This window comes from Brassica napus, chromosome A6 (assembly GCF_020379485.1).
Source record: "Brassica napus cultivar Da-Ae chromosome A6, Da-Ae, whole genome shotgun sequence".
In the NCBI taxonomy this organism is placed as follows: domain Eukaryota; kingdom Viridiplantae; phylum Streptophyta; class Magnoliopsida; order Brassicales; family Brassicaceae; genus Brassica; species Brassica napus.
The window spans coordinates 1044182-1057849 of NC_063439.1; the positions used below are offsets into that span (position 1 = coordinate 1044182).

The 13668-nt window shown below is 31.4% G+C and overlaps 1 protein-coding gene across 1 annotated transcript; it reads right to left on the bottom strand.

The window, feature by feature from the left end:
- Positions 1 to 6399: 6399 nt before the first annotated feature.
- Positions 6400 to 9642, bottom strand: LOC111201374 (nuclear/nucleolar GTPase 2). The gene is made up of 11 exons (XM_048781764.1): positions 9336 to 9642; positions 9137 to 9270; positions 8839 to 8968; positions 8244 to 8407; positions 8054 to 8155; positions 7857 to 7961; positions 7642 to 7770; positions 7403 to 7543; positions 7187 to 7287; positions 7063 to 7120; positions 6400 to 6984 (listed from the first exon to the last, which is right to left on the bottom strand). The coding sequence occupies exons 1-11, from the start codon at positions 9568 to 9570 to the stop codon at positions 6535 to 6537; spliced, it is 1749 nt and encodes a 582-aa protein (XP_048637721.1). The 5' UTR covers positions 9571 to 9642; the 3' UTR covers positions 6400 to 6534.
- Between the last annotated feature and the right edge of the window lie 4026 nt (positions 9643 to 13668).

A 13668-nucleotide genomic window follows, 5' to 3' on the forward strand; every position in this document is an offset into this window, starting at 1 on the left:
AACAATTGAACAATGCTCATTTACCATGAAAAAGAGTTTAGCATACATTAATACAAATGTAGAATATGGTAGAAATTTTAAAACAACACTAAAGATTATAGGCTTCAGTATATAAAGTATTTACCAAAAACTCAATATTTTTGTAGGGGTTAGCCCATAGATTTTGAGAAAATTTTAAAAAATATGACAATATTTTTTTAATGCCTAGTTGCATCCTGCACTAACATATGATGATGTTCAAAGAGGTTTGGAGCCTTTGTGCTCTCCGTTTATCAAGAAAATAATAATTTTATATTGGTTATTCCATCGATTTAGGGGGTATTATGAAGTTTTACTAAATTAATTGATAAAAACAATTGAACGATGCTCATTTACCATGAAAAAGAGTTTAGCATACATTAATACAAATGTAGAATATGGTAGAAATTTAAAAACAACACTAAAGATTATAGGCTTCAGTATATAAAGTATTTACCAAAAACTCAATATTTTTGTAGGGGTTAGCCCATAGATTTTGAGAAAATTTTAAAAAATATGACAATATTGTTTTAATGCCTAGTTGCATCCTGCACTAACATATGATGATGTTCAAAGAGGTTTGGAGCCTTTATGCTCTCCGTTTATCAAGAAAATAATAATTTTATCTTGGTTATTCCATCGATTTAGGGAGTATTATGAAGTTTTACTAAATTAATTGATAAAAACAATTGAACAATGCTCATTTACCATGAAAAAGAGTTTAGCATACATTAATACAAATGTAGAATATGGTAGAAATTTTAAAACAACACTAAAGATTATAGGCTTCAATATATAAAGTATTTACCAAAAACTCAATATTTTTGTAGGGGTTAGCCCATAGATTTTGAGAAAATTTTAAAAAATATGGCAATATTTTTTTAATGCCTAGTTGCATCCTGCACTAACATATGATGATGTTCAAAGAGGTTTGGAGCCTTTATGCTCTCCGTTTATCAAGAAAATAATAATTTTATCTTGGTTATTCCATCGATTTAGGGGGTATTATGAAGTTTTACTAAATTAATTGATAAAAACAATTGAACGATGCTCATTTACCATGAAAAAGAGTTTAGCATACATTAATACAAATGTAGAATATGGTAGAAATTTTAAAACAACACTAAAGATTATAGGCTTCAGTATATAAAGTATTTACCAAAAACTCAATATTTTTGTAGGGGTTAGTCCATAGATTTTGAGAAAGTTTCAAAAAATATGACAATATTGTTTTAATGCCTAGTTGCATCCTGCACTAACATATGATGATTTTCAAAAAGGTTTGGAGCCTTTGTCGTCTCCGTTTATCAAGAAAATAATAACTTTATAGTGGTTATTCCATCGATTTAGGGAGTATTATATAGTTTTATTAAATTATTTGATAAAAACAATTGGAAGATGCTCATTTACCATGAAAAAGAGTTTAGCATACATTAATACAAATGTAGAATATGGTATAAATTTTAAAACAACACTAAAGATTATAGGCTTCAGTATATAAAGTATTTACCAAAAACTCAATATTTTTGTAGGGGTTAGCCCATATATTTTGAGAAAATTTCAAAAAATATGAAAATATTGTTTTAATGCCTAGTTGGATCCTGCACTAACATATGATGATGTTCAAAGATCTTTGGAGCTTTTGTCGTCTCCGTTTATCAAGAAAATAATAATTTTATATTAGTTATTCCATCGATTTAGGGAGTATTATGAAGTTTTACTAAATTAGTTGATAAAAACAATTGAACGATGCTCATTTACCATGAAAAAGAGTTTAGCATACATTAATACAAATGTAGAATATGGTAGAAATTTTAAAACAACACTAAAGATTATAGACTTCAGTATATAAAGTATTTACCAAAAACTTAATATTTTTTGTCGGGGTTAAGCCCATAGATTTTTAGAAAATTTCAAAAAATATGACAATATTTTTTTAATGCCTAGTTGCATCCTGCACTAACATATGATGATGTTCAAAGAGGTTTGAAGCCTTTGTCGTCTCCGTTTATCAAGAAAATAATAACTTTCTAGTGGTTATTCCATCGATTTAGGGAGTATTATGAAGTTTTATTAAATTATTTGATAAAAACAATTGAAAGATGCTCATTTACCATGAAAAAGAGTTTAGCATACATTAATACAAATGTAGAATATGATATAAATTTTAAAACAACACTAAAGATTATAGGCTTCAGTATATAAAGTATTTACCAAAAACTCAATATTTTTGTAGGGGGGTTAGCCCATAGATTTTGAGAAAATTTCAAAAAATATGAAAATATAGTTTTAATACCTTGTTGCATCCTGCACTAACATATGATGATGTTCAAAGATCTTTGGAGCTTTTGTCGTCTCCGTTTATCAAGAAAATAATAATTTTATATTGGTTATTCCATCGATTTAGGGAGTATTATGAAGTTTTACTAAATTAATTGATAAAAACAATTGAACGATGCTCATTTACCATGAAAAAAAGTTTAGCATACATTAATACAAACGTAGAATATGGTAGAAATTTTAAAACAAAACTAAAGATTATAGGCTTCAATATATAAAGTATTTACCAAAAAGTCAATATTTTTGTAGGGGTTAGCCCATAGATTTTGAGAAAATTTTAAAAAATATGGCAATATTTTCTTAATGCCTAGTTGCGTCCTGCACTAACATGTGATGATGTTCAAAGAGGTTTGGAGCCTTTGTCGTATCCGTTTATCAAGAAAATAATAACTTTATAGTGGTTATTCCATCGATTTAGGGAGTATTATGAAGTTTTATTAAATTATTTAATAAAAACAATTGAAAGATGCTCATTTACCATGAAAAGAGTTTAGCATACATTAATACAAATGTAGAATATGGTAGAAATTTTAAAACAACACTAAAGATTATAGGCTTCAGTATATAAAGTATTTACCAAAAACTCAATATTTTTGTAGGGGTTATCCCATAGATTTTGAGAAAATTTCAAAAAATATGACAATATTGTTTTAATGCCTAGTTGCATCCTGCACCTACATATGATAATGTTCAAAGAGGTTTGGAACCTTTGTCGTCTCTGTTTATCAATAAAATAATAATTTTATATTGGCTATTCCATCGATTTAGGGGGTATTATGAAGTTTTACTAAATTAATTGATAAAAACAATTGAACGATGCTCATTTACCATGAAAAAGAGTTTAGCATACATTAATACAAATGTAGAATATGGTAGAAATTTTAAAACAACACTGAAGATTATAGGCTTCAGTATATAAAGTATTTACGAAACACTCAATATTTTTGTAGGGGTTAAGCCCATAGATATTTAGAAAATTTCAAAAAATATGACAATATTTTTTTAATGCCTAGTTGCATCCTGAACTAACATATTATGATGTTCAAAGAGGTTTGAAGCCTTTGTCGTCTTCGTTTATCAAGAAAATAATAACTTTATAGTGGTTATTCCATCGATTTAGGGAGTATTATGAAATTTTATTAAATTATTTGATAAAAACAATTGAAAGATGCTCATTTACCATGAAAAAGAGTTTAGTATACATTAATACAAATGTAGAATATGGTATAAATTTTAAAACAACACTAAAGATTATAGGCTTCAGTATATAAAGTATTTACCAAAAACTCAATATTTTTGTAGGGGGTTAGCCCATAGATTTTGAGAAAATTTCAAAAAATATGACAATATTGTTTTAATGCCTAGTTGCATCATGCACTAACATATGATGATGTTCAAAGAGGTTTGGAGCATTTATGCTCTCCGTTTATCAAGAAAATAATAATTTTATCTTGGTTATTCCATCGATTTAGGGGGTATTATGAAGTTTTACTAAATTAATTGATAAAAACAATTGAACGATGCTCATTTACCATGAAAAAGAGTTTAGCATACATTAATACAAATGTAGAATATGGTAGAAATTTTAAAACAACACTAAAGATTATAGACTTCAATATATAAAGTATTTACCAAAAACCAGTGGCGGAGGCAGTGAATAATCAGGATGGTCAATTGACCCACGTCAATTTTAAAATTTAACTTAGTGTGAGTATATAATGGTAACAAATATTGATTAATTAGTTCAATTTTTACAGTTTGACCCCCTTGATAATTATGAAACCTCCACTGCTTTTTATATAATCTAATTTTGACCCACCTAGATTTAGATTCTACCTCCGCCACTGCCAAAAACTCAATATTTTTGTACGGTATGTGTGATTGATCTCCTTCACTCTTTAGAAAAAAATTTACCATTTAATCAAGTGCCTTTGTGCAATCAAATCAGGTATTAATATTATATAATGGCTTGCAAAGTGGAACATTAAACCCAAATATTTTAATGGGTTATAATATTAAAAGAGAGGACATGGCGTTGTAACCTATTCCACATGCAGTGAACCAGTGAAAAGTAGTGTTAAGAGATATATAGAGAGAGAAATTATCGACGGAGCAAATTACGTTTTGCACCATATTTGGTAGTAACAATGGTGAGCTTTGTGTTTTTAATATAGTTTGTTCTTTCTTTTTACCGTGCAATCTCTCCCTATTTTCATAGGTGGTCATGCCGTGTGCATGACTCACTGAGCCCTTTCATTGTGCAAATTTTCCGCAGACCATAATCTTTGTGTTCACTGGGATCACTATTTCCATTCTCCGGCTTATAAACATATGAGTATCTCCTTCACTCTCAGACACAAACATAATCTACTCAACTTTAGAAAATGGTCCAAACACACAAAGGCAAATGCGTTGGGTTTATTGTTCTCTTGCTATGCCTCACTTCGACATTAGCACGCACCCTGATCCTTAAGGAACAACTCCCTATGATGAAGCTGCACCAAGAGGGTATGCTGGAGTTAGAACCTGACCACAATGCCAAGCCTTATGTACATGAGCTAGACCTTGGACATGAAGTTATCCCCAAGATTGATCCAGTAGTGGTTAAGCTTGATAATGGTCAAAATTTTGGAAGTGGTCCAGTTACAACTAACTTAGGCGGTGGTGACTATCCTGACGATCAGAAATCAAATAAAGGGACCGTGAACATGATGAGGCAAGCTGATGCATCTACCTTGCCATAAAAGCAAGCCTTTTAACTATTATCACAAGCTGTAAACTTTGGTGTCATCATAAGACATCGATATAATAAATCTCGTTTTATAAATGATAAAAACTGGTTAAGCAATAAAATGTGCGAGAACTGAATTAAAAAGAGAGTTTAATATTCATTACTGTTCAGAATTCATCTGTTTTCCTCTTAATTTTTTTGACAAACACGTCCGCCGCAAGGCTTTTTTTGTTACAAAGATTTTTTTTTTGCAACAATAAATCAGAAAAGAAAACGACTTATAGCAAGTTGATAGATTTCGGGCACTGCATAGCAAGTTGTCTGCCTTTGCATTCTTTTGCAGACGTGGAACAACCTACTACAAAGTACAAAGAGAAATGTAGACAACATAAAACACAAAAGTACAATAGAAATGTAGACAGCAGCGCAAAAAAACTAATTAAGTACAAATAGAAAAATAGACAGCTACACAAAAATACAAAATGCAAATAGAAATGTAGACAAAAAAAAATAGAAATGTAGACAGAACATAAAAACACAAAGTACAAATAGACATGTAGACAACTTAAGTGATTTGCATTGTTATGCACAGTTTTTCTTAGAGAATACAAAGAACTATGGGCCGAGAGGAGAATATTTTTCACTGTTAGAATCGAACAAGAACGTTATTTTCAAGAACCGCCAAGACTTCAGAAAATTTTATGCATATGGGGTGTCTTATACTGAGCCATTGAACCACCCCGGGAGATGAAATAATCCATGAGAGCATCGAATGTTCCTTGTTGCACCACTCTTATCTCTAAAGGCCCAATTGATCCAGATCTTCTCGTACCTCTATAAAGAGCACCAAAAGATTCCTCTATCACGGAGCAACATTCCACCAATACTTTTACATTTTCATCAAGCTCAAGGACGTCGTTAATGTCTTTAGCTTTGAGTTCCAAGTAAAAAACATAATGACTAGGAAAAATCGAGATATCAGCACTGCAATGTGAAGTCCACCAACATCAAATTCGAAGACTCTTTATATGAACAAAGGTCGCATGAGTCAACGCCTTCATAATTTCCTCTTCAGTTGTGATCTCCACGTCAACGCTTATAACCATATTCTTTCTGCGCACGAATCGAAATTGATGTGTGTTATTGTAAAATACCTGTAGAATATCTCCAACTAGATATCTGTTTAGACCAAAATAAGTAGTGACCACCACAGGTTCACAGTTGGGCACAGACGTGTAGGACACGTCTTGTGGTTTGCATAGAGGATCAACATTCATACCAAATATACTGTGGAAACTAGAGGAAGTTCGTTGGAACAAAACTCCAATATCATTTTGTAATTGATAAGTGGTTTTATAAGATTCATGATGTTTGAGTTAAGACTTAAGACAAAGGCTGCAGGTAAAAACAAAAAAAACAAAATCTAGCAAGTGCAACATTCATTACTAAGCAGAATCTGACTCGTCCTCCTCTTCATTTTCTGACACAACATCCTCATCCGAATCATTCTCACTTCCCTCTCCATCTTCTGAGACCTCATCCTCATCCTCTTCTCCATCGGTCTCATTTTCCTCGTCCATATCAGTAGACTCCTTTCCTTTACCATCACCATCCTTGAGGTCTTTCTCGTCGTAGAAATCCCTTTGGACAGGAACATCCTTCTGTTGTTGGGAAGACATAATGCCAGCAATGGCTTTCAACGCAGCAGCTGCTTGATTGTTATCAGCAATGGCTTCCTGATCTATACCTGGCACTGTGACTTCTGCTTCTCCTTCTGAGGCCTTGTCTTCAGCCTTGTCCTCAGCCTTAGGAGGTGGGACAAAGAAAGGTATGCGACCTCTTTGCCAGTCATGGAGTATCATCTTTGCTCCTGTCATCAAATCAGGCTCTCCACCCTGAACAATGTTACCAAGTATACTGTTATTCTCTCCAACTTACAGAACATCATTCCAATTACAATTCAGGAAACAAACCTTTAATAGTTTGCCAGAAGCTTTGCATAGCTGAAGAAGAAAGTCATGATCATCCTCCCTGCATATAACAACGTTATCGACAAAGTAGGTATAATGAAGAAGATTATGAGAAATTTCTACTTACCAGTCTTTGATTTTATAGGCTCTCTGCAAGTGCTCCTTCTTGACACGCCTCAGGACTTCCCCAATGTGCTCAGATGCATCCTCCAGGTTTGTAACTCTCACCTATATATCAAAAAGATTGAATCAGCAAATTAATAATGCATTACTTGCAGTTAAGTTCACTGACTGAACCAAATATGCTAAATCCAGAAACGACTAATAGTAAAAAGAAACATACAACTCCCTTGAGGACGATGTCTGTCTCAGAATCATGGCTCTGGTACACAACTCCAGGACAATCAATCAAGAAAATCCTCTTGGTGAGTGTGATGTATTGCCAAACCTTGGTCTCTCCTGGAATTGGAGCAACCTTGCAAACCTGAAGGAGAGAAGAGAAAAAAATGAAAATGTGAGAACAAATAAATTAGCAACTACGCAGATTCTTAATACAGGAAAGTACCAAAGAAAGTTAAATACATTTTTGGTACGCAGTGTGTTGATAACTGATGATTTCCCAACGTTTGGATACCCAACAAAACCTACAGACACGGCTTGCTTGTCACTCTTTAGACGAGCAAACTGCCTCAGAACTGAGAGAAGTGACCCCTGAAATAAACCATCACAAGATCAAAGATATATCAAGAGAATAACTATGTTAATCAGTAGATCAGAGGCATTTATGATAAAAATACCTTTCCAAATGACTTGTTAACGCTTGCATGGAATGCTAGAGTTGGATATTCCTTTGATAATATCCTCAACCATCCTTTTGTAGCCCAAGCCGGCACAAGATCACACTTAAAAGCACAAACACAAAAAGACAGATACACAGTAACTAATATTTTCCAATAGGATTAGTCAACTAAAGCTAAAGATGAAAACAACAAACCTTGTTCAATAACAGAATCATATGTTTATGCTTGTGATGCTCCTTCAGGGTTTTCTCTAAGTGATGACACCTAGTACCTTGTGGATCCCTAGCATCTAAAACCTGTCAAACACACAAAAAAACGTAAGACAAAAATATAAATAAATAAAGATGTCTCTTTCATTAGCTCGGTCCTTGAATCAAGACATACCTGGACAACTACATCAGAGGAGTCAATGACTTTGTAGAGCTCACCCCAAATACGCTTACTCTGTCCCTTCTCAAACATAGTATGCCTCACAAGGTCTCTAAACCCGTCTTCTTCCTCTCCTCCTTCACCAGACGGTCCTGCCCCATTCAACTCCTCAAACGCATCTTCAAAATTACACCCCAAAAAGAAAACGTTTCAATGAATACATCATTCGTTACAACAAACTCAAAAAAAAAAAATCAAAAGGTATGCAGCCAAGCATGAAACGTATAGAGCCATCTCCAACACAGATTCATCATAACATTAGAAACAAACATCCACATAGATATGAAACAGACAATGATCTTAACAACAACTAATGAACAAGAACATTCAAAAGTCAAACAAACTATGCATTAATCAACGTTTCAATCATGTACTCTCTCCCGGAAAGAACAATTTTCAAGAGTATTCAGGCATATTAAAAATATAATTAATATTTACAACTTAACAATATTAAGTACTAAAATTACTTTAAAATTCTATAAAATCTATCATTTAGGAACAAAAAAGTACTTGTTTAGGAAACGGAGAGAGTATTAGAAACGAATTGTACCTTGAGACTCAGCAGCCTTCTTCACCAAAGCTTCATAGTCAGAAGCTACAAGCTTTGGCCTCTTCCTTGTTGTCTTCTTCCCAAAAGTGTTTTGAAACGGCTCCATATCAAGCAAGTGCACTCTCGTTTGCTTTACAAACAAAAAAAACACAATACATAATAAAAAAATCAAAACTTGATCATCAAACTGCAATAAAGTTAGAACCTTTATCTTCTTCTTAACAGTCAATAGCACCATACAGACTCAAAAATCGAAACTTGATGATCAAATTGCAATAAAGTTAAAACCTTTTTTTACCTTCTTGTTATCAGTCAAAAGAGACATAGGCAACTTCCTCTCCTTCAAAATAACATTATAGTTACTCGACATCTTCGTCTTCATCTCTTCCCTAAAGTACTCAAGCTCCTTCTGATTCACAACACGCGTGTTCCCTACACAAGAGAAGATAAGCTTTTACATTGATTCAGTTAACGAGCACGAAGCACTACGAGCTTACCAAACCATCTCCGATCAGGTTGGATTCGCGTGTCGGGCAGTTCCTTGGACTGATACTCGTTGCTGAGGATTTTACCGCCGGGGGTTCTCTTGGGCCTGGTTTTGTACATCTTGAGGCGGCGAACTGTGGCGGAGGTACGCCCTTCGGTGGTTTTCTTCTTCCCATCGGCGCGGTTGGCGTCGAGGGAATGTTTTGGTTTGCCGGAGACGTTAGCTTTCCTCTCAGGCTTCCCCATCTCTGAAGATTTTGTTTTGTGTGTAGTCTAGAGTTTACCCTTTGACGGTAGAAGAAGTAGATGAGGAGGAAGAGAGTGACGCTAGGGTTTTGTTTTTATCACTTGATATGGGCTTAGAAACTTTCAGTGGACTTCGCTGACTAGGCCCATATAAGATAAAGCCCATCTATGCGACTCTACTCTCCACTACACTACTACCTTCGCATCCATAATTGGTGTTTACTACTTAAAAGAGTTTTTAATCTGATATGTACAGCTAGAGCTGGGTTGCGGGTCAAACCTGCCCCGCTGATCCGCCAACCCGCGGATAAACTGATTCTTTTTACTCAAAAAATTTGACCCGCTTGACCCGCAAGAAGAAAATATGAAATCCGCACCCGCCCCGCTAAAACCCGCGGGTGATCCGCTAGACCCGCGGATAATATTAATAATATTAAAAATTATTAATTTAAATATTTTTTTATTAAAATAACAATAAAATTTAATATTTTAAATATTTTTTATTAAAAATAACAATAAAATTTAATATTTTAAATATTTTTTATTAAAAATAATAAATATTAATCTATTTATAATTAAAATTAAATTATTTTTTAAAAATTTTCATTTAAAAATAATATTTTAAAAAAAATCTTTTTTTTTAGTTTTTGCGGGTTGGCGGATATCCGCGCTGAATTTTAGCTGACCCGCACCCGCCCCGCATAAAAATCACTCAACCCGCACCCGTACCCGCAAACCAAATTTTTCAAATCACTCGACCCGCACCCGCCCCGCAGCGAGTCAAATGGGGCGGGGCCCGCGGATAATGATTCATATTCCCAGCACTATACAGCCCATCTTTTTGGTTTGTTTGTTTGTCTAATAAAAAGCTTAACTCTTTCTCCTCTATTCGTTGATAGTGATGATTACAAGGTTAGATGAGCTTTTCGAGGACTAGCTAATCTGGAAACGACGCGGGAAAACCTCAACATCCGAGGAAACAAGTTGAATCTCTCCTTATTGTGAGCATTGTAGAGAACGGTAATCAATACATGAGGAAATTAGATTCTGTCTAGCAGAACGCACCAAAGATATGGATCGGAGAAAACTAGATAGAAAATAATTGAATTATGTAAGTTTGTGTGAGTCGGTTTGTATGTACTTAATTTTTTATTTGTTTACCGAAATACGTATTCTTTACGTATTACTATGACTGTTAAATTAATTAGGTTTATTTGTTTTTATAACATGAAGACAAATTAAGTAAGGAATATCAATATAGATGATAAGTTCTACTATTGATATGGTTGCAGATGAAAAATATAAAGTAAATTGAATTTTTTTAAAAAAAAATATTAATAATGATATGTATTTTTGTGGTAAAATAAACTTGTACAATGTATGATAACAATTTTTTAAGAAATTTTATACAAATGGAATCATGTTATTTTGGTGTAATAAAATTACTGAATCTCACATTAATATTAAGTATATATGTCTAAAATAATGAGATCATGTTATTTAAATTTTGTATATTATTTTCTAATATAATTAGTTAATAATATTCAATTAAAGTAGGTATATATTAAAGTAACTTTTTTAAAATGAAAATAATACTTTTAAAAACAATATTTTTAAATGAATTAATGTTTGATGAAAGAGTGTGATGATTGGAGAGAATTTGAGGATGTATTTGTTTGGTTAACCAATTGTGAGTGCTATGTTAAACACTAAATAAAAAATGTATGAGAAAGTGTGATTTGTGATTTGACAAAATTATGAAAATTTTGTAATTATTTTGCTTCTAAATAAAATTAAATGGTAGACAAAACAATGTGAAAATAGATCATTAATCTTTAGTTTTTTTATTAATCACAAATTATGTCATAAAAAGATATTTGGAAATTTATATTAAATTTTATAGAATTAGCACAATATCTCAATAATTTTTTTAAGATTATACAATACAAAGATTTTTAATTTTCAAACAATTTGAATTGAAAAGGTTATTTATAATAGTTATTAGTATTATTCAAAATAATAAACTTATAAGCATAATACTATAACTTTTCATACAATTTTTATATCCGCGAAATCGTGGACAACCACCTAGTATATTATTAATACATTTCATATCTACAACTATGCGAACCTTTAAGATTTTCTATGTTCATGTTGGAGATCTTTTTAAAAATAAAACTGAAGCGTGGAAAATTTTCAGTCTTTTTCCAATTGGTCATAGAATAACTTTAAATAAAGTGCCATACAAAACAGATAGTACTGGTGAAATAAAACTGAAAAGAATAAATTAAAGGTGATATAAAAAATCATTTTTATCAAAATGGTAGAAGAATGTGTTTCTTTGTATTTTATTTGTTTTTCTTTGGAATTGATTCCATCCCATTTAAGATAAACTAGATCTTTTTTCCGCGCTACGCGCGGATAATACATTTAAATTTGTTACATTTATCATTTTTATTTATATGTGAATTTTTGTATATTAAATTATATATAACTAATTTTTAGATCTGATTTTTTTTTATATTTTTATTTTGAAATAAGTATTTCTATTATATGTAACACAATTAACTAATAAAATATGAAAATCAAGTCTGAGATTTTAGAGTTATGTAAAAAAAAAATATTATGTATAGAACATAAATTATCTTAGTTTAAAAGATCGGAATCTCATCTCGAATAAATTCATGAAAAGAAAAAGTACTTCATAACCTACTTAAAATATAAAACTCCCTTTTCAAAAAAAAAGTGTACTTAATAATATTTTTTTACGTATAATAGTTAAAAACTGACAATTGAATATCGATCCAGAATATTAGTTTAATATATCTAATTGGTAAAATATTAATTGTAATAAAAAAATTTTGAATTTTATACTGAAACCTTGACAACAAACTTGCAATTTAAATTATGACGCAATAATATATATATAGGCGACTTATTCGGAAAAATAGGATTAGCGATCTGAAATATATAATTCCTTGAAAATTTGTACGTGCTATTGAAATTATTTAGGGGTGTTCAATCCAGATAAAAGAATCGACTAATTCCGAATCAGCGAACCGAGATAGAGAAAGTGTTTAAATCTGGTAATACTGAATAGATGTCATTTGTGAGCAGCCGTGAATTATGTACATGGTTTGGTATATAAACCGTTCAAATCGAATAAACCGATCAATTAAAATATAATAGTATAAGTATGTGTAATTTATGTAGTATAATTAATAATATATACCAGATTTATTTTTTTACTATGATCCTCATATACTACGGGGAAGAGCCGAAGAGAAGCCGGAGAGAAGCTTTTGGGTTGAGGAAGGTGTTGGAGATTTGCGGCTTCATATAATTAGATTGTTTGAGTGATGCTTTTCCAATCAGTGATTATTGCATATACGTAATTGCGGCAATTTTCCTAAAGTTGAATATCCTGAACATCTTTATTATTTAGAAACTCGGTTTTATAAGATTATGTCGTTTGTTTTTCGAAAAAATTCTATGAATGTCTAAATTCTATAAACATCTTTATTTGATGTGCACGTCTCTCTACTCGTGGGTATGGTTTTGTTTGGATATGGTCAAATTTATAGATTACGTATAACCTATGAATCAAATTATGTTGCTACCGTGTTAGAAATTACAAAACTTGTATCTGATCTGTTTTCCGATTTCACATCTCAATCATGGTTTTATATTTTAATTTATATACTTATATAAATTTCAAATTCTGTTGCTACGCAAGGATTGTATATTTTAATTTATATACTTATATATTTATTTATTGATTTTTGTTTTTTTTGTATGTTATTTTATAGCTTTTGTCTTTAATAATCTTCAACTATATTCTTAATAAGTATTACATTTGTTGTGTACATAATATTAGCGATTTTGATTTTAAAAGAGTATTATATAATGTTTAGACTTTATAAGAATATTTTTTTCATAAATTGGACATATAAAATGTAAGTTATTTCTTTATATAAGAATATAACTTGTTTAATATTCAAAAGTTATTTTGAGAAATGGTTAGAATAATACAAAACTTATACTTTGGTGACATATATTTTATATAATCTATTTTTAATTTATTATTATAATTTGTAA

What these genes read in the sequence shown, in the direction of transcription:
- LOC111201374 (XM_048781764.1), bottom strand. Translation starts at nt 9,570, where the DNA reads ATGGGGAAGCCTGAGAGGAAAGCTAACGTCTCCGGCAAACCAAAACAT. An exon ending in CCTCTGATGTAGTTGTCCAG is followed by an intron (nt 8,156 to 8,243) that starts GTATGTCTTGAT and finishes TGTGTTTGACAG; the next exon opens with GTTTTAGATGCTAGGGATCC. An exon ending in TTAACAAGTCATTTGGAAAG is followed by an intron (nt 7,771 to 7,856) that starts GTATTTTTATCA and finishes GGTTTATTTCAG; the next exon opens with GGGTCACTTCTCTCAGTTCT.